Source organism: Nymphalis io, chromosome 29 (genome assembly GCF_905147045.1).
Source record: "Nymphalis io chromosome 29, ilAglIoxx1.1, whole genome shotgun sequence".
NCBI lineage: Eukaryota > Metazoa > Arthropoda > Insecta > Lepidoptera > Nymphalidae > Nymphalis > Nymphalis io.
In genome coordinates, this window is record NC_065916.1 from 6,055,697 (window position 1) to 6,076,981 (window position 21,285).

The 21,285-nt window shown below is 38.0% G+C and overlaps 3 protein-coding genes across 4 annotated transcripts in view; 2 read left to right on the forward strand and 1 right to left on the reverse strand.

The window, feature by feature from the left end:
- LOC126779547 (serrate RNA effector molecule homolog) overlaps window positions 1-21,285 on the forward strand; it is a 155,172-nt gene that overhangs the window by 13,933 nt on the left and 119,954 nt on the right. The gene's annotated exons all lie outside the window — the stretch shown is intronic.
- On the forward strand, window positions 219-19,745 carry LOC126779389 (cilia- and flagella-associated protein 91-like). The gene is made up of 24 exons (XM_050503312.1): window positions 219-294; window positions 1,256-1,332; window positions 1,978-2,041; window positions 2,456-2,588; window positions 3,141-3,254; window positions 4,041-4,141; window positions 4,896-4,962; window positions 5,993-6,113; window positions 6,776-6,944; window positions 7,675-7,872; window positions 8,926-9,099; window positions 10,413-10,597; window positions 10,888-11,034; window positions 11,857-11,986; window positions 12,726-12,817; window positions 13,315-13,463; window positions 14,030-14,199; window positions 14,741-14,860; window positions 15,287-15,373; window positions 16,337-16,453; window positions 17,091-17,210; window positions 18,467-18,568; window positions 18,921-19,043; window positions 19,693-19,745. Exons 1-24 carry the CDS (start codon window positions 219-221, stop codon window positions 19,743-19,745), a joined length of 2,889 nt encoding a protein of 962 aa, XP_050359269.1.
- LOC126779491 (charged multivesicular body protein 7) overlaps window positions 19,581-21,285 on the reverse strand; it is a 112,045-nt gene continuing 110,340 nt past the window's right edge. The window contains exon 12 of the transcript XR_007670361.1: window positions 19,581-19,623. The gene's annotated coding sequence lies outside the window, so the exon portion shown is untranslated. The remainder of the gene's footprint in view (window positions 19,624-21,285) is intronic.

Below are 21,285 nucleotides of genomic sequence, written 5' to 3' on the forward strand. Positions count from 1 at the left end.
GAACGTAGCTTTGAGTCGGACTGCCAATACTGAGATATTAAGATGAGACTATAGACAACGTTGTTTTTAATGATTTGACATGTTCCTAAAAATGTGCATTACCCTTAAATTACTAAAACAAGTGTTGCTAAGCAACAAAATTGTTTTGTCATTACATATTTTTATCAACACGTTATGACGTGTATTTGGCTTAAATATATTTAAATATTAATATCAAAATGAGCGGCGAAACTCTATACGAAGCTCCGAGAAGGTATAACGTGTCTAAGATGAGAGTCCACGATTATTTATATGGTGAGACCTTTATAATACGTTAAAAATGAAAAGTAATACATATTAATTTTTAACAATCTTAAAGTGATGAACTTTAATTCGTTTGCATTGCTTTTTTATATTGTAAGGTATCAGGGTATGGTTAAACAGTTATGTATTTATACATAGCAGACTATGTGCTCGTACGAGCCGCCCCGTGTAACTTGAAGTTTTCCTTAGCTTAACAAGGTATAAATGAAAGCAAGATTTAAAGCGAGAGCCAATCAATTTTCAGCATAATCTGATCGACCCGCTTTCAAAGGGTTATTTTTGAGAGCACTAGGACCATCATCGGCCATGGCTCTTGATGAGAATAGAGTGTGATTGTCTTTCAGCGCCCTCTGGTCGACGCTTTCACTTCACGTAAATTTCATTTTAGTTAATGTTATATAAATTATAATTACCACAATTATAAATTCACTGCTTATGAACCCCTGGTAATTATTTTGCCAATTTTGCCTGATACCTAGCGCCTGGAGCGTTCGTTCTTCTTGTACTACCCCAGGGCTGGCGCTCACCAGGACAAATAATTCAGGTCATATAATCATTAGCCGATCGCAATCCTTCCGCCTTCCACATCTAGCCGGGTCTCGCCATCATCTTCAAGTCATAAATCCGCCTGGCGAGAAAATACACTACATTGGCTGATCCGTAGTCTCCACAACAACTCGTCTGTTCCAACGACCATCGGTCGTATGTCCATATGGTGGTGTCCGTATATATATGTGGTTTGTGTAATTGTGTTAAACGAACTCTTCGCCATGTCAAACACACATTTATAACTAATAACTATTATTTTGGATTAAATTTTCGCTGCGGCTAATGCAAATATTAAGGAATTACATCGTGGTAGAATATGCTCGCAAACTTCTCAAGAGAGGAAGCCTTGGTATAGTGGATATACATGTTATTACTTTAACTTAATAACAACTTGATACAACAGATTCCGCCTTCATAGTATCAGGAGCGAGAGACTACGCGAGAACTGCGTTTAAAGCTGCGATGGCGTCTGCGCAAGTTGTGAGTTATTGTTTTCGTAAATATCCTCAGATATACATAAAAAAATACGCTTGCATGCAATGACTTGCATATTTGTGGAGGCAGACGACAGTTTGGATGGTACACTATTATAATAAATTTCAATATTATTTCATATCTAATTTATGTGGATTTTATTGTAGTTGATTTTATTTTATATAAAATAATACATAATATCTATATTTATGGTACCATCCACTCATCATATATTGTACCGCCAAGCAGCAATGCTTAGTAGAATAGCACCATTTTAGTTCAAGCCGTAATGTTATTTTATTGTTATTATTATTAGTCTTTAGTCTTTGTATATACATCTATATACTTTTATTGTATTCGTTGTGTATTTTAATTCAGTGGAATTAACTGACATAGACCTCGCTCACACGCGGCCTTGAGGCAAACTGTCAATACTTGTGAAATATATCGAAAAGAGATCATAGACAATTTTTAATACTTTTAATAGTTTTGAAATATTCCTAACAGTAATAAGCTAAGGGACTCCGTTAAAAGAATTTGATTGCCATAATTTCATCGAGCACATAAATGTCTTGAATTTCTACCACTATGTCAGACAAACCAGCGATAACGTTTGTCAAATGTTTTTATATGTAATAAATACGTTTGCAGATGATCCAGCCGGTGTACAAAACAATGTTCTCTGAACTGCGTCAGTTTCCAAGAATGCAAGTTGGTGAGTTTATTACAATTTATTGCTGATGAGTAATACTAGATATTGCAGAAAAATGTACATAATACGCTTATTTTACCAGCTAATAGTTGTTAGTCGAAAGATTTTAGTTTTTATTTTATTAATCTTAAGCCACCATCCATTGACACTGTAAGAAATATTAGCCGTTCTTTACACCACCAATACGCAATGAAGCTTGGAAATCAAAATGTTATGTCCCTTGTGCCTGTAGCTATACTGGCTCACTCACCCTTCAAACCGAAACACAACAATGCTAAGAATTGCTGCTTGGCGGTACAATATGAGCGGATGGTACCATAAATATAGATATTATGTATTATTTTATATAAATAAAATCAACTACAATAAAATCGACATAAATTAGAATTGAAATAAGATTGAAATTTGTTATAATAGTGTACCATCCAAACTGTCGTCTGCCGCCACACGTGGATCGCTCGTACGGCGCTTACTTGGAAAAAGTGGGGAGAGCACGTGGCGTGCCCGTTCCGGAGTTGGCGGGGAAGGATCGATTTAAGTACTGTGCTGTGTATGTTAATTTACCTATTCATTATTTTAATAATATTTACAACATAAGCACGTAAAGCCTCGTTCCGGTCGTGTCGGATTGCCGTCCCATCGGATTATCAGAGTTAGGGAAAAGACACACACTCGTGCACTATAATATGTCCTGCGCAGTTGGCTAATCTCTATTCAGATTGGCCCTTGTGGCCAAAATCGGTCTGGAGGATATTAATATTTACAATTACAGACAAAGTCCAATATCAATTATATATAATTAGTTCACTCGAAAACGCGCCACACTATTACAGTTTACATTGCACACTTGCATTGTAGTGATTAGAAAAAAATAGTGGAGCGCGCTATTGTGGATAAAATTATTTAGTAACAGCCTGTGAATGTCCTACTTCTAATTAGACACTTGCAGTTTTCCTCACGATGTCCTTCACCGCCAAGCACGATTTGAATTATAAACACAAATTAGAAACATGAAAATTAAGTGGTGCTTGGTTTGAATCCACGATGATTCACGCGTTCTAATCTCGACCATCTGGGTTCTATAGATGCATTTTTATTACAGTCCAAAGAAGTTGTGCCCGATGAAGTGTGCTACCCCTGACTTCCGGCCCCCGACTGAGTTGATGATCCCTTGCCGTGAGAAGCCGAAACACAGGGGGACACAGAGTTTGTATAGGTAATGAACACCATATTGTACAGTGCGGTTCCTGGTGTAGAGCGAGAGGAGCGATCGCTCTAGGCGCCGGGTAGCATGAGGTATATATCGGAGATAAATCTACATGTAATCATTTCTAGATGCTAAATATATATAATTATGTTATATAACATTAAATAAATTCAAATTACGTGAAGTGAAAGCGTCGACCAAAGGGCACTGAAAGGCAATTTCGCTCTACTCTGAGCAAGTGTCAGGGCCGGCGCTGATGCAGCAACAGCAGTAGATCTTTACAACAACCATGTCTATCTAGAGGCTTGCTTAGTCCCGTGTTAAGCTTAGGCTCCGTCAGAAATTTTTAGTACCAGATTTTAAGGAAGAAAGTAGTGCTTATTCCAGGGCATGGGATAGCACGTAAAGCCGTGGGTCCTACACCTGAGCTCTTTTCCATCGGATTATGTAAGTGAGCGAAAACAAAGTACAATTATTTTAGTGAACACAATCGTGTATTGTATCCTATTCTCCGTTGCGAATGGCCTTGAACGATATCGTTCAGGACATCGTCGAAGAATTCAGCATTTTAGAGAGAAAGAGACATAATATCAAATTACCCCAACTAATATAAGAAAATGAGTTTGTTTGTTTGTTACGCTTTCTCGTCTTAACTACCCGACCGATTATTATAAAATTTTGCATACACGTTGTTGAGTAAAGAAACAGACATAGTGTTAGTTACCTTGTGTCCTTTTCTGCAACTTTTCCAAACCTCACTCTTCCCTCCCATTCTCACGCGGCGGAATTTTGCAGAGAATCATCAGCTCAGACGACACCGTGGCAACCGGACGCGGTACCGGCTGAGGAGTGCGAAAACACACCGGAAGTGATGTATTTAGACAAATTTGAGTGGGGTAAGTGGAAATACAACACTTTCCATTTAATGTAATCTTATAAAATTACGTTTAGAAAGTTCTTGTGAAATCAAAATATAATTTTCTCAAACATACACCGAAATTACATTCGAAAAAAGAATACGTAAAATGTCAAATTTATAGGCTGGGATTAAAAAAAAATCTGATTTTAATTTAAAAAAAACCACCAGCAAAGTACTATGAATATATATTTTGGTCGCCTTGTTTAAATTTAGAACGTTAATATTAACATGAACATTCTTTTTTGTATTCTACGTTTTTTTAATCGTCATACGTTCACTTTTGAAATTGGTCGTCAAAGAGCCCTACTGTCGAATTACCTTTGCCTGAACTAAAGCGGTGAAACGAAATATAAACGTTATTTAAGTAAAGCGGTGAAACAAAATTAAAAAAGTTTATTTTTTTAAATATTATTCTAATAGACTAATAATATAATTGAAAATGTAATAAATGTACATTTGTTTTTTTTTAATCATTTCTTTTACAGAGGATTTTTTCCTTAAAGAAAATGCCACCCTCATAGTGCTCATAGACCATTACTTAAACTTTATATACATCGCTTAATTATATATATAATTAAGCGTATATATATATATATATATATATATATATATATATATATATATATAAGACCGTTTACCAATTTGAAAAGTACCAACTGTTAAAAGGTTTGCTAAAATTATACTTATTAAAAGAGATTTGATAAATTATATTCTTGGTTATTTTGCTTCAGGACCGGGTACTCCGTATCGTAAGGGTGACTTGCCAGCTGATTTCCATACGACAGAAATGATAAATAAGTAAGAGTTTAATGTGATCGTTTTTAAAAAAAATAATAATATTTATATATTCTTATTTTAAATGTGACATATATTGCGGCATCAACGTCCAATCCTAACACTTGATCTATGCGTGAGTTCGTTTTTTTGTTACGTTTTCACGTCTTAACTATTAAACTGATCATGATTAGTCTAAGCGGCGACCGGCTAAAATGGTGGTCATCCAAATGGTCACCAACGCCCATTCTCATTGTAAGGAATGTTAACCATCGCTTCGGAACTAGGATGTTATGTTTCTTGTGCCTGTTATTACACTGGCTCACTCATCCTTCAAATCGGAACATAACAATACCAAATACTGCTGTTTTGGGTTAGAATATTCGATGATTGTGTGGTACTTATCCAGACAAGCTTGTAGAAAGCCCTACCACCAGTAACAAAAAATATACTCTTAAAAGGTATATTAATTAAAAATATACCTTTTGGATATTAGATGAATAATATATGGTCTGGCGTTCTATAATATGTCCAATGTTTTTTTTATATATGATTTTTTATATTTTTTCGTTGTTCTACCCTTTAACTGATTTTTTTTACATTTATGTTTTCGAAGCCGAGATGGCCTAGTGGTAAGAACGCGTGAATCTTAACCGATGATCGTGGGTTCAAACCCGGGCAAGCACCACTGAATTTTCATGTGCTTAATTTGTGATTATAATTCATCTCGTGCTTTACGGTGAAGGAAAACATCGTGAGGAAACCTGCATGTGTCTAATTTCACTGAAGTTCTGCCACATGTGAATTCTACCAACCCGCATTGGAGCAGCGTGGTGGAATAAGCTCCAAACCTTCTCCTCAAAAAGAGGAGAGGAGGCCTTTAGCCCAGCAGTGGGACATTCACAGGCTGTTACGGATTTATGTTTTCAGAGATACAGAATAGGGCATAGAGTACCTATTGAGGGGAACTAGTCTTGCAATATGCCGATTTACCGCCATTCAGTGGTAAAAACTTTGTTTACAATATCAGTAAGAGATGTTTTTCCATCGCCAGGATGCGTCACGCGCGTAGATGGTCTGAGTTGGTCGAGAGAGGCGGATACCCTCGATGGATAAAGAATAGGGAGGGCATCATCACGGATATAGAAACTAAGGACTGGATATTTAGGGAGGCGGTGAGTTTTTTGTGTTATGTATATGTCTACATATATATATGTATATATATATATATATGTATACGTACCTATAAAAAAATGGTATGAATGCCAAGGTAAATAACAAATGTCATGCTGATGTCACTTGATGCATGAAATCTTCCGCTAACTTGTCTGACGCTCGAAGTCTCATTTCGACCCTCCCCCTCCACACATCAAAAGTCTTTATTTATTTATTTATAACAGCACACTTACAACATACATATAAAGCATTGAAAAGATTAATTTATAAAACAATAATAGTATATCTAATATGCATGTCAATTACAAGTGTACATAGCACTTCCGGATTCAGTCTAATCAAATTCAAATTAAAAGTAACAAAAAATCATCAGTAATTTAAAAAAAATGTCAAAATTAAATAATAAATAATGTCATTATTATAATAAAAAATCAATCGGTGAAATTATAATTAAAAATTATTAATTAAAACTAATCATGCATTTTATAATAATTAAGTAACTTATTACTAAATATTGAGGGAGAGTCACAAAATGTCAATGTCCGGAATTGATTTAACGATATTGTTATATTTATTACACAACCGTACTAAGAGAGCTTGTTTACCAATATGAGGCTTAGAAAATCTGAGGTGTCTCTGCCAATAATCAACTTTTTTTTAGGAAATCGATGAACTCCAGGATATTCGTCTCGCTCTGCTCCATAAGCTGCAGACTCAAAAGCGCAAGCAGAGCACGGATCGCACAGTAACGAAGCTGGCGAAACTCTGGGCAGACAAGAAGACCGATATGGAACGGAAGATTGATAACATTAGACGAAAGAGGGATAGAGGTAAAGTGAGGGGCAATTGATACACATGAGGTTTCGTAAGGAGGTCCGCAATGAAATAAGAAATATATGTATTTGTAAAGATGTTCCCACACAGCAGTTATATAACGTTAGAGAATGTTGCATAACATTTGTTGTTACAATTTGTTAACTTTTTTATTAACAAATTGTAACAAAAGTTATAAATTGTTAGTGATGTTATACAACTTCATGTAACAAAATGTTATAAAATTGATTACAACACAATACAACATGGTTACAGAATGTTATGTGACGTTATACAACGAGTTGAACCAGGGTGGGATCGTTTCACGGTAGCATGCGAAAGCGATCCCGTGGCTCGCCTCGTTAAGACGGAAAGGGTACCGCTGGTTTCTTAGTAGGTATTCCGATGTTCGGGGCGCACTAGGCACCTTGGACACCGGTGAACCCCACATACCCCTCCACTGTTCCAGTGGGGGAAACACGTAGCGCGTTTTTCCAGCGTTAAAAAAAGGGTGGGAGCGTTTATAAAATATAAATCTTAACATGGTGTAGTAAAATGTTACACACTGTTATAGAATGTTATCGTGCTACACAATGTTTTATAACGTTATATAACTGCTGTGTTGGAGCACCCTAAGGAATGTGTCAAATCTTTAAAAAGTAATAATTTGTCTATGGCCTCATATGGATTATGGAGGGCAAGTATACCGTTTCCATAGATTAAACGATGATTGTGACGGCATTCTAGAACTTCGCAAACTGACAACCCTACACAACTGTGGTGGTAGAATGGGCCTCGTCCAAGAGATGCGCGCGGCTAGAGGCGGTGGGAGCGCTATCAACGCCGCTCAGGATCCGACGTCGGACCTGCACGCCCCACGAGCTCGGCACGGCTACCAGGCGAGGAGACGGCATGCGGAGATTATTTACGATCCCAATTTGCTATGTAAGTAAATAAATATCCTGGGACATTATTCACACACGGCCATCTGATACCAAACTAAGCAGAGCTCATACTATGGAAACCAGAGAACTGATATACTACATATACTACTTTTCTTTTGTAAATACATACTTATATAGATAATTACACCCAGACTCAGGACAAACAGACATGTTCATGCACAAAAATGTCTGTCCTGGGTGAGAATCGAACCCACAACCATCGGCATGAAAGGCAAGTATCTACCACGCCAACCGATCCGTCGGTTGTAACTACTTCGAAATCAGCTTAGATCTGTTAAACGAGACGAGATACTTTTTTAATAATTCTACCAAATTAGTTAATAATAATATTATTAATAATATTATTATATAATAATGGTCAATATAAAAGGTTTATATCGTAATACATATAACTCTATACACTAAACCTTTCTCATGAACCATTTCGTGAATTGGTGAAAACTGTATGAAAATCCCTTTGATAGTTTTTGAGTTTATCTCTATCGTACAGACAGACATACGCGGCGGGGGACTTGTTTTATAGTATGTGATGAGTATATGTGTATTATTACTTGTTATAAATAGCTGTACGTTGCTGTTTCAACTCGCTTTTGTAATATACATGTGTAGCAAAACTTAAAATTGTTATAACTTTTGATAAGCTCAACCGATTTTTATGAAATAGAAAGTAAATCGTTCTTTGGAATACTTTTTATAATAATTCCATTATTTACATTTGTAATGATTACTCGTTTTGAAGATTACCACGGTCGAACAGACAGACGATCGAGTATAATAAGAATCAATCTTGGAATAGCTTTTTTTTTTATAGAATAGGAAGGTGGACGAGCATATGGGCCACCTGATGGTAAGTGGTCACCAACGCCCTTAGACATTGGCAATGTAAGAAATGTCAAACATCGCTTACATAGCCAATACGCCACCCGAGCTTGTGAAAAGCTCTACCACCAGTAATTTGAAACTGCTATTTTGAAATCACAGATAGACCCATCAAGAAAAACCACCTTAATATTTTTGTTTGTTCTAATTTAAGCTCTAGAAGACCATGAACAGCTATCAGCACCGCCCGTGTGGCTGCAGCAGTGCGGTCAGAATCTGTCCCGGACCTGTTCCGGTCATCACATCCAACGTGACACGACACAGCTCTGTGAGAGGGAGACCAAGTGGAGCGAACAGTTTCTGGAGAAATTGCATAACGATTTGAAAAGTAAGATTAGTAATTGAAATACTAGTATTATAGTTTTATTTTTCTTAATGCTTATATTGGTGGTAGGGCTTTGTGCAAGCTCGTCTGGGTAGGTATCACTCAGTCATCAGATATTCTACCGCAAAATAGCAATACTCGGTATTGTTCTGTTCCGGTTTGAAGGGTGAATGCGCCCGTGTAATAACAGGAACGAGAGACATAACATCTTAGTTCACAAGGTTGGTGGTGCATTGGCGATGTAAGCAATGGTTAACATTTCTTACAATGCCAATGTCTATGGGCGTTGGTGACCACTTACTATCAGGTGGCCCATATGCTCGTCCACCTACCTATACTATTAAAGAAAAACCTGGTAATATCAATGTTGTTTTCCCTCAATATTATTATTATTATTTTTGTATTTGTTAACCCGTTACCCGTTAATTTATTATTTTTTTTAATGACACATCTCGTGCTCGCATTGTATGACTTATTTATCTGTGGAAACTTTATTGTCCTTGTGCTTAGTTTATGTTTATTTTATCTTGTACTCTTTGATTCCCTCTTTAAAATAAAAAAGCAGACAGTCATAGGGACTGCCGATAGGAGCAAAAACTTTAAACTGTTAAATATATTTGTCCAATTTCCACATCTATTGGTACTCCAAGTAATAATTCTACCCTTTTATATTGTATAGTTTTTATTTTTCAAAATTCACAGTATCTCGCAAACTTCGTACAAAATATTAATACAGCTTAATTTAAATAAATAATAGATAAAATACACTTATATTATTCGTATATACTGTTAGTATTTATATAAATTTCAATCATTATTATCCTAATTAATTTCTACAATACTTAAATTTGTTTGCACTTTCAACAATTTCATTATATTAACATTATCATGTCGGTGACAGGAAGTCACGACTCTATCCGCTACGATAAACGAGCGCAACTCGCCCCGAGAAGTTTTCACTTTAAAAAATTAGAAAAGTGGACATTTTATTGTCATAAATAAATTATATTTTATTCTAATCAAAGTAGTAAAAATAAACAAATCTTAGATTTACATATTCCATGCGATTCGCTAATACCTCTGCTGTCTATACACTATAAACAGTTCTTGTTTAATTTATCATTATTTATAATACAACAATATTTCACTTAACTACTTATATACACTTTAATTTCACTTCCAAAGTTCCGATAACAAACTTCGCCGATTAAAAACGCTATTTTTTTTACCACAGATAATTTAGATTTCGGATCTCGACCAATTATGTCATGTCATATAATTATAATAGAAATAATTTAAGTGGTACGATCATCCAGAGGCTCGTCTCGGAGCGGCTTCAGCGTCAGCTGGACCTCTAAGAGTGCTCAAACCACGTCGGCTCGTAGAGACTCCGAGACCTCCAACCCCTGAAATGGAAGCGGTCCCTGAGGAGGACGAGGCGTCGCACCAAGCGGCGCTGACGTTACAGAAAGTTTTAAGAGGACGTGCTGTGCAGATTTTGGTGAGATTTTGATTATCTTGAATAAGAAAATTCTCCGGATACATTTTGCTCACGACGGCCACTCTTACGAGAGCAGTACTCTCTATTTCCCTCTTATAATCCAATGCGACTTCGGGTTGCCACTGAAAATTTTTTGTCAGAAAAACCGCAATAGGTTTTAACTCAAGGTTCGAACCCAGGACTTCGGAGTCTGTGGTTATATATGTCAAGGATTAGACCATCCATTTGTCCATTTTTCTACTTCACAAATTAAAGAGCTAGAATAATATATATTTCTTTTTGGTTCGTAGATGTTTGAAGGACGTACCAGGGCAGCAGAGCTCACTGAGGAGTTGAAGACGACGCACGGTCTGCAGAAGGAGGACCGAGCTCGTATCGCCAAGGAAGAGTCCAGGGCCAGAGATTATCAAGCTATACGCTCCGAGGCCGAGCAGAAGGTTAGAGGTTTTATTGTACCAGGAGAACATGACTGTTGGGGCAGTTCGTCGTACACATTGTATTTCTATTAAACAAACGAAAATGAAAAATTACAATTATTTATGTAAGGGATGGTTAATATTTCTAACAGTGCAAAATGTCTATGGGCGGTGGTGACCACTTACCATTAGGTAGACCATTTGTCAGTTTGCCAACCTATTGTCAACGAAACGAATTCGACGGGCCGGTTGGCGTGGTTGGTAGATACTTGCCTTTCACGCCGAAGGTTGTGGGTCCGATTCCCAACTAGGACAGAAATTTGTGTGCATGAACATGTCTGTATGTCCTGAGTCTGGGTGTAATTATCTATATAAGTATGTAAGAAAAAAGAAAAGTAGTATATGTAGTATATCAGTTGTTTGGTTTCCATAGTACAAGCTCTGCTTAGTTTGGGATCAGATGGCCACGTGTGAATAATGTCCCATTATATTATTTTATTTATTTATTAGATACTAAATTTCGAATCAATCAGACTAGTAAAGTTGGTCATATGACACATACCTTCAACAATTATAAGAGTTGATGACCTTCGAATAACTCAGGTTTTATTATAATAACTAAGAAAAAAATCGATCAAGTCACCTTTCAAGCAAACCGATAGTGGTTTGAAGCTACGACGTCACGTACAAACAGACAAATGGACAAGTTAATCGTATAACATTATCGCTTGGTCGTATGCTTCAGTCAACGTCATACATTTTCACCACAAACTGGTCTGAACCTCGATATTAAAACCCTAAGTTTGTTTACCACCATTTCTGAAACGAGTAATTATTGCACAGGAGGAAGCAATTAGTGCACTAGTAGAAGAGCTGTGTGGGGGGGCGGTGTCAGCGGCTCTTGACTTCCTGGAGAAGGAGCTAAGGAGGCTCAAAGAGGAGAGAAGGCAACACGCCTTTATATTAATTGCGCGTGAGTTGATTTATAGAGACTTCTTTATTATAACTTGATTATACGTACCTCTCTTAAAGGGGTCCTCTTACTGAAAATCGAGGGTACAAGGGGCTCTTCAATCAGTAATTCCCACAAAATGGAGGCACTGCTACTGTTCCAAAAAAAAAACTCTTCACGGAATAAGTAAGGATAAAAGATATAACCCTTTAAGAAATTTCTTACAAGTACAATATTATAAATTTTATACGAATAAAGATAAACAAACCTTATATTTACATATTCCAAGCTCTGCTGTATTATGCACTACTGTTAGGAATATGTCAAATCATTAGAAAGTACTAAATTGTCTATGGCCATCTTAATAGCTCTGTGAACACATAAATAGTGGATAGTTTAATGAACAAGACGAAAAACTTTACTCGGTGGTAGGAATTTGTGCAAGCCCGTCTGGGTAGGTACTACCCACTCATCAGATATTCTACCGCAAAACAGCAATATAGTATTGTTGCATTCCGGTTTGAAGGGTGAGTGAGCCAGTGTGAACAGGCAAAAAGGGACATCACATCTTCTTTCCCAAGGTCGGTGGCGCATTGGCTATGTAAGGAATGGTTAATATTTCTTAAATTGCCAAAGTCTATGGGCGGTCGTGACCACTTAACATCAGGTGGCCCGTCCGCATACCTATACCTAAAAAAAACACTAATGATAATAATAATAAAACTACAATCAGTTCTTGATTAATATATCTTTTCAACAGTTCGTGAGAAAACTTTGCGAGAAGCGGCGGAAGCGGGACGGAGACAGAAGGAGGAGCACCGTAGACGAGAACACGACGAGATGTTTAAACAGGTACGGAACTAATTACAGAGTCTGTGATTAGTTCCATTGCTGGGCTAAGGCCTATTCTCCTACTTTGAGGAGAAGGTTTTGGAGCTTATTCTATCACGCTGCTCCAATGCGGCTTAGTGGAATATACATGTGACAGAACTTCAGTCAAATTAGATATATGCAGATTCCTTCACGATGTTTGCTTGTTGAAGCACGAGATGAATTATAACCACAAATTAATTAGGTAATTAAAATCGGAACACACCAGTACCAAGTGTATTGCTGTTTGACGGTGGAATATATGAGTGGCTTACCTTACGACCGATTAGTAATTAATGTTACATTTGAATCTTATCTGATGATCACGGGTTCAAACCTACGCAAGGACCAATTTTCACGTGTTTAATTTATATTTATAAATCATCTTCAAGGAAAACATCGTGAGGAAATGAATGGAGAGCATTGGTCAAAAAAGGGCCATCTCCTCTAATGGACATGTAATTCTATATATATAATAGGTACTGGGAGTGACCCACGAGACAGTGGACGCGTACCTGCGTGACGTCACGCGCGAGGCCGTGGAGCTCGCCGCGGAGGAGCAGGCCGTGCGGCGGGCCCGCGCTCGGGCAGACGCCGTCCAGCGCTCGCTGCGGGAGCACGGCTCCATGTGAGTGTGGCGTCACATGAGTATATAATACATATGCGTTATATAGACCCTGTTAGTCTTGTGTCTAGTTCATAAGCTGTAGATTCCGAGGTCCTGGGTTCAAGGTCTGGTTTCTGCGTTTTTCTAACCTAAAGTTTCTGTTTCTGAATCCGTCGGTAGATGAGCAAATGGGTTACCTGATGGTAAGTGGTCACCACCTCCCATAGACATGGGCGCTTTACGTAAATATCGTAGTCATTGCAAGCGAATGCACCGTAACTAGTCTGTCTCTGGTTGATAACAATCAGCGCATATGATGGCATCGTTGATAAGATTCGTCTTCCATTTTGTCCATATCATAGCGAATATCAGTTCATTTATTTGTTACGTTTTCAAGTCTTAATTACTCAACCGATCAACCATACGTTTTGCATACACGTTGTCAGGAGTACAGAACAGGACAGGGGGTACTCCAGTTATGTTTAACTCGTGACATCCAAACCTGGGCGAAGTGGCGTCCGGATATTAGTTAAGTAGGAAAATTTTGAAATTGTATTCCGTATACTAAAAAACTCTTCAACTTTCAGGTCAACAGCGGAACAGAACGAGTTGGTAGCTGAACTGGTCCATCAGTTCTTATTACCTGAAGCGCATAAAGCGGCTTCGAGGCATCGCGTGTCAGCGCTTCAAGCGACTAAACTGGAAGCGGCTAGGAGTTCGATATTCGATGTTGTGGATGGCGCTGAAGTCAAGATAGGTAAATATGATAGGTTGCAGCGTATCATCAAGTCTCTGGTTGGTACCACCAGTGATAGATTAAGCAGAATTGAGCTACCGTAGTGCCAATTGACAACTTTAAAAGTGCCCAAATAAACACAAAAAGGCGATTCGTTGCAAGTAACATCATACTCATATAAAAAAACTACGCGTTTCCGCGAGGTAATATCGTTTGAAAAAGGCAACCAACCCCTATAAAAAACAACCCTTAATTTTTTATTTTTTTTAACGCTGGAAAAATGCGTTAAGCGTTTCCCCCACGGGAATAGTGGGGTGTATGTGGGGCTCACCGGTGTCCAAGGCCGAGTGCGCTCCGAACATCGGAATAACCACTAAAAAATCAGCGGTACCCTTTCCGTCTTAACGAGGAGCACCACGGGATCGCTTTTGCATGCTACCGTGACGATAAAAAAACAACCCTTATAAACCCCCAAATTCGAGATGCGAATTTCAAATGCAATCCCGACAAGTCTTATACGGTTTTGTAAAGAATTAATTAATGGAATCATTTTCATACACAGACAAGTGTACGCGCTGTGGACGAAGATTGGATGACCAGTGCAAGTGCAGGTTCTGTGAAATCGACATGAAACCGATGGAGACGATGTCCAGGGATGATTCGCGTTGGAAACACACGAGGCGTGAGTGGATTTACGTACTATATATGCTGATATACGCTCAAGCCTCAGGTTATGCCAGTAAAAAGTTTTTGCATTTGGAGGGAAGTTGATACTGTTCGCATATCCGCGCATGTAAACCCTTTAGTTCGTCGCCTGAGCTTTCTCCGAGGGTTTGGGCGTTGAGGGAGTGGCCGTCTCTTTGTATTAAGAGAGTGAGGAGGACCGAGATAGTATTCCTTGTAATATGTCCTGACTGTTCTGCGCAGTTTGCTGTTCTTCCCTATGAGAGGCGTCTGTCCTAAGTTGGCTATCGCTCGAGAGAGCCGTCCTTTGTTCCATCTCTTTCCGATCGAGTCGGATTATGAGATAAGGAATATAGTCGCACCTTTAAATCTAGTGAAGTATAAATAAAATTACGTAATAATCCTCTACGGTTTCGTTTTCAAGGTCGCGATGACGTCACGAAGTCAACAGAAGAACGGTTCCCCCCCCAGCACGATATACGCTACCTGCTCGACGATATCGTTGACGACGGTGAGTGTTTTACTATGGAATTCTTTGCCTGAGTCCGTATTTCCTGATAGGTACAATGTTGATGTCTTCAAATCCAGAGTAAACAGGTTTCTTATAGGTAAGCGTGCTACATCTTAGACCGTGTTGATGCTTAACATCAGGCAAGTCAACGGTCAAAAGCTGGCCTATTAATTGTAAAAAAAAGTGTTTAGTTACATGTTAAGGGAATACCTTTGTATATTATATTCTAGTGAATATGCGCTGGGATATTATTACATAATATAGTATATAACATAATATCCTGGGACATTATCCACACACGGCCATCTGATCCCAAACTAAGCAGAGCTCGTGCTATGGAAACCAGACAACTGATATACTACATATACTACTTTCCTTTTGTAAATACATCCTTATATGACATACTAACGACACATGTTCATGCACACAAATGTCTGTCCTGGGTGGGAATCGAACCCACAACCTTCGGCGTGAAAGGCAAGTATCTACCAACCACGCCAACCGCCACATAGCCACTAGACCAACGAGGCAGTCGTTGCAATAATATATAAATAAATACAATATACCTTTCTCTTTCTGTCATTGAAATTCTCTATAGGCATATTACAATAGTAGCGTTCATTGACAATATTTATACTTTATAATTTTTTATTATTATATAGAATGGAAGGCGGACGAGCATATGGGCCACCCGATGGTAAGTGGTTACCAACGCCCATAGACATTGGCTTTGTAAGAAATGTTAACCTTCGCTTACATCGCTTGGGAACTAAGATGTTATGTCTCTTGTGCCTGTAATTACACTGGCTCACTCACCCTTCAAACCGGAACACAACAATACCAAGTACTGCTGTTTTGCGCTAGAATGTTTCATGTGTGGGTGGTACCTACCCAGACGAGCTTGCACAAAGCTCTACCACCAGTATTATAATTTACCGTAAATGTTTTCATCAAAACCGACAGCTGTCTACTTATCGCGTCTCCAACGTAAGGAAGGTGACGAGCTGATGATGTTCGTGTCGAGGGCCGTTCGGGAAGCGAACGAGATCGCGATCGACGCGAGGGAAGCTGTCGAGGAACGTGAGTTTGAATTATTCGAATCTATATTAAAAAGTAATAGTCTGTTAATGTCCCACTGCTGGGCTAAGGGCTCCACTCCCTTTTGAGGAGAAGGTTTTGAGCTTATTCCACCACGCTCCTCCAATGCGGGGTAGAATATACATGTGGCATAATTTCAGTGAAATTAGACACATGCAGGTATCCTCACGATGTTTTCCTTCACCGTCAAGCACGAGATGAATTATAATCACAAATTATAGACCATTTGCCCTATAAAATACTTCTGGACAGACGTATTCTGTCTTCTTTATGAAAATGTTTTGAGCTTAGCTATATTTTTAATAATATATTTTGTTAGGAATAAATCTAAATATTTCTCTAACACTATATATTATGTTCATCAAATAATTGACATATAAAATGTGAGACCAGAGATTAGAAGGCGACAATTTTAACCAATGACTTTCACGTGCTTAATTTGTATTTATAATTCTTGGCATGAAGGAAAACATCGTTAGGAAACCTGCATGTGTCGGATGTAATTCAAGCACCTGTATCACCCGTATTGGAGCAGCGTAGTGGAATAAGCTCGTAATCTACTCCTCAAACGGCCTAACCTTTTAGTCCAGCAGTGAGACATTCACTTTACTTTACGCAGTTATATCCCGTGCGACCGGCGACGTTGGGCCGATCAAGACCTTGGATTATCACCACTACATGCGACGTATCCACGAAGACGCTCTAGCGAGAACTGAACCGTTTAAATCGAAGACTGATTGTGAGTTAAAAAACATATAAAACTTTAAGATTTAAATAATGAATAAGTTTTCAATGTGTAGGATTTTTGCATACGACCGCTGATGGCCAAAGCCGCGCGTTGACTATGGCGAGTTTTTTTCTTTTTCGAACTGACTTGTTGCTGTTGGCCCAAATGGGCTCGGCAGCGTCATCGGCGGGGGGCCAGTCTTCAAGATACTGGGATGTTGGGAGCCCACTTAAGGGCTGAGAATACGCGTGTCCAAGGGCGCCTCTTGTGAGGCCGAACCTCGATTTAGGATACCGTCGACGTCAGGAAAGAGGACACTATGTGTGCAATGACCCCGTCATACGCCTAAGAGCGGATGGGATAATAAAAGAGGGACCTCGACCCCGCCGGCGGGAAAAGGCGAGGATAGTCCAGCATGCGTAGTTATACAGTGCGAGCGGGCAAGCGCATATGTCGTTCGCCCGTCTCGCTCTTACAGAATCGGCGAGAATACTTCGTTATTGGTTGAAAGAACTATGATTTCATTTGTAAATCAATTACAAAAATACTTTCAACTTTAATTAGTTTAATGTATGCATTTCTTTTTTAATTCGTAGAAAAATTAGCGTTTTCTCTGTACGAACAAATTGTAAATAATTCAAATGAAACAATTCTATTGCCTAATACTATTAAATAAATTGGCGATTTAAAAAAAATACATCAATCATAATAAATAATCATAAAAATACATCATCATAATATCAAGAACAAAGCTTACTTATAATGATAAATATTTATTTTGTTATATATATTCTATATGGAAACCAGACAACTGATTTATTACATATACTACTTTTCTTCTGTAAATACTTACTTATATATATAATTACACCCAGGCTCAGGACTAACAGACATGTTCAAGCACAAAAATGTCTGTCCTGGATGAAAATTGAACCCACAACCATCGGCGTGAAAATATCTACCAACAACGCCAACCGGCCAGTTGTTAATAATAAATATTCAGGAATAGTTACGTCATTTCATTTGTATAGTTCGAAGGAATTACTGATATGATGAAAAAGCTTTAGTAGCTTTTTCCAACGACAAGAGGAGCAAAGACAAATAAAGAACTTTGACCTTGAGTTGACGCGATATCATTGGTCGAGATCTTGAATTATCTATGGTATTCATAATGGATTCGAGAAAAAATTTGGAAATTGCGATCAGTTGTATAATATATTCGAAATATAAATTGTATATGAATATTTGTACCGACCCCGCTCGCTCAGGTCCCGCTCCGCTGCCGTCGGAGCTGCGGCGCCGGGCCGAGGAGGCGCTGGTAGATGACGTGTGTCACTGTCGCGAAGACAGTAAAGTTCAGTTTAGTTTAGGTGAGGCGTTTTTCTTTTTCTTCATAATATCTTAATAATATCTTTATATATTGAAACTGAAACTGGAACTGAACTTGAAACTGGTCCACACTTATGGCGACCCAAGAGCTGGCGCTTATTTAGCCCAAAGGCTAGTCTAGCGGTGCAGAGAGGCGATAATGCCAGCGTCTTGGTTATCTTTTATACGGTGTGTTTTTGCTATCATGCTGTATTTTGGTTTTTTATTTTAATTTTGCATATTATAAAAATGTCTGTACATAGTCTAGTAATATACTACATACTTAGGTATTGTTATTTATAAATATATACTTAATGTGACTATGGTAATGTGTTTTATATTTTTTCGCAACAGAAACAATGGACACGATCAGGAAATCGAACCTATTACCTTCCGAGCTACGACAGCTGGAAGAGTTGAGGCGCTGTAAATGTGACACGGACCCATCTCCGAGTACGACATCTGTCGCCTCCGTCGGTACGTATTTTGATCTAAAACTCAACGAACGGGTTCATCGCATCGTGGTAAAGGAAATTAAACCGTCGTGGTAATATATTCAAAGTCCATATTCGCATGGAACGCGAACACCACACGCTTGTTTGTAGCAACTTTCTCGACTGTGAAATGTGCAATTCTGATATTGGCTAGGATTCCTTGTAAAATGTTTCTTTCGAAGTAACTGTTTAGTATTGTGGCTTTAATCATTTTGACAGACAGACATTTCGGTGTTGGTTGACTAGCTTCATTGATGATTGGATGTGTGCGAACAATGCTATGTACGTGCTTTAAATAGCTGCTTGCCTCGTTGGTCTAGTGGCTAGATGTAAGGCCGCTGACCTGGAAGTCCTGGGTTCGATTCCCTTGTCGGGCCAATAAAAAAATATTGGGTTTTTCTGTTGGAAAAATTCTCATTAGCAGCCTGGGGTCCGGAAGTTGGATGTGTGTACACTCCCGTGCCTCGAAAAGCACGTAAAGCCGTTTCTGCGCCTGAACCCTTTCCGATCGTGTCGGATAGCCGTCCCATCGGATTATGAGAGTTAGGGAATAGAGAGTGCACCTGTGTTTGCGCGAATAATACTAATAATATTATAATTAATAAGTAAATTACTTGTATTTTAATTTACAGCAAGTTCTACAAGTGATGAATACGAAGAGGAGGGGAGCGAAGAATTTCAATAAAGCATATTTATTTATTAATAATTTATTTCATATACTAAATAAAGATTTTGAAATTTAATTGTGTTTTCCTTTGAGCTTTATACATTTACATATGTACCATTGAGCAACGGTTTTCTGTAAGTTAAATGAGGTAGTTAAATTTTAATCAGTGTTTAAGAAGGGGATATCAGGCCAAATTTTTAGTGTTTTGTTTGAGTTAAAAATTAAATATTGTATACTCTATTCCAATCGAAGAAGGAGTAGAAATAAAATTAATATATATATATATATATATATTATACACTCAATTACTGTTTTGAGCAAATAAACACTTATTTTAATACAATATCCTACTATTTCGCAATACTTTTGATTAGAAGAAAATACAATTTTTAAATATATGACGAGCAGACATCCTGCCTCATCTTGCGAGATGGCCTAGTGGTTAGAACGCGTGAATCTTAACCCATGATCGTGGGTTCAAACCCGGGCAAGCACCACTGAATTTTCATGTGCTTAATTTGTGTTTATAATTCATCTCGTGCTTAACGGTGAAGGAAAACATTGTGAGGAAACCTGTATGTGTCTAATTTCACAGAAATTCTGCCACATGTGTATTCAACCAACCCGCACTGGAGCAATGTGGTGGAATAAGCAAACCTTCGCCTCAAAAAGGGAGAGGAGGCCTTCAGCCCAGCAGTGGGACATTCACAGGCTGTTACGGACTCATGACAGTGCACGTCACCAAGTCTTTTTAAAAAAACGCCATTGGTCGAGATATAAAACATTCTTATTGGATGGATTCTCGTTAATAATTGCGTCTTGTCGGCGAAGTTTTAATCAGAACTTCGGAAGTAAAAGTGGAAAGTAGTTAATTGTTTTTGTGTGTGTCAATCAAATCAATCAACAAATCATCGCATCCGGCTCATGATAACTGGCCATAAACAACGTAACAGTGACGTGTGCAGAGCCTACATTTGAAAAAGAATGAAACAAAAGGGGGCTGCATTCTGTATTTATTTATTAAAGGAAAAGAACAGCATGATACAAAATATGCCGAAATTAAAAATAGGATATCTACAATATAGCCAATTACTGTTTCCCATTGAATTATGCAAAACAAATCATAGTTAACAGAAATAACAACACACAGTTTTGCAAAATAAAATGTAACAAAATATGGGGGTGTATCAAAAATAATGACCGTTTTATCATATTTAAGATTTAGAAGTCTGTAAATATTTTAATCCTATTTTACACTTACCAATACTTAATTATTCCTTTAGAGCATTCTCTAAACTTGATTATTCTTATCCGATTTTTTTTAAAAAGCCTTGTTTAGTTATTTGTTTCAGAGAAGAAACTTGACAGTTTTCTACGAAATCATCGCAATTTTAAGGCATTACTGAAAAAAAAAAATTTATAGCCGCTCAAGCAACTCGTGAAATTATTAAATATAAAGGGGAAGGTGTCCTTGATCAGTGCACTGCGCGGCGTTGATTTGAAAAATTTAGCAGTGGAGTTACGACGTTGGAAAGGAAGGAGGACTCAAGTACTCGCG

What these genes read in the sequence shown, in the direction of transcription:
- LOC126779389 (XM_050503312.1), top strand. Translation starts at nt 219, where the DNA reads ATGAGCGGCGAAACTCTATACGAAGCTCCGAGAAGGTATAACGTGTCT. An exon ending in ACGACGAGATGTTTAAACAG is followed by an intron (nt 12,818 to 13,314) that starts GTACGGAACTAA and finishes TATATATAATAG; the next exon opens with GTACTGGGAGTGACCCACGA. An exon ending in GTTTAAATCGAAGACTGATT is followed by an intron (nt 17,211 to 18,466) that starts GTGAGTTAAAAA and finishes CCGCTCGCTCAG; the next exon opens with GTCCCGCTCCGCTGCCGTCG.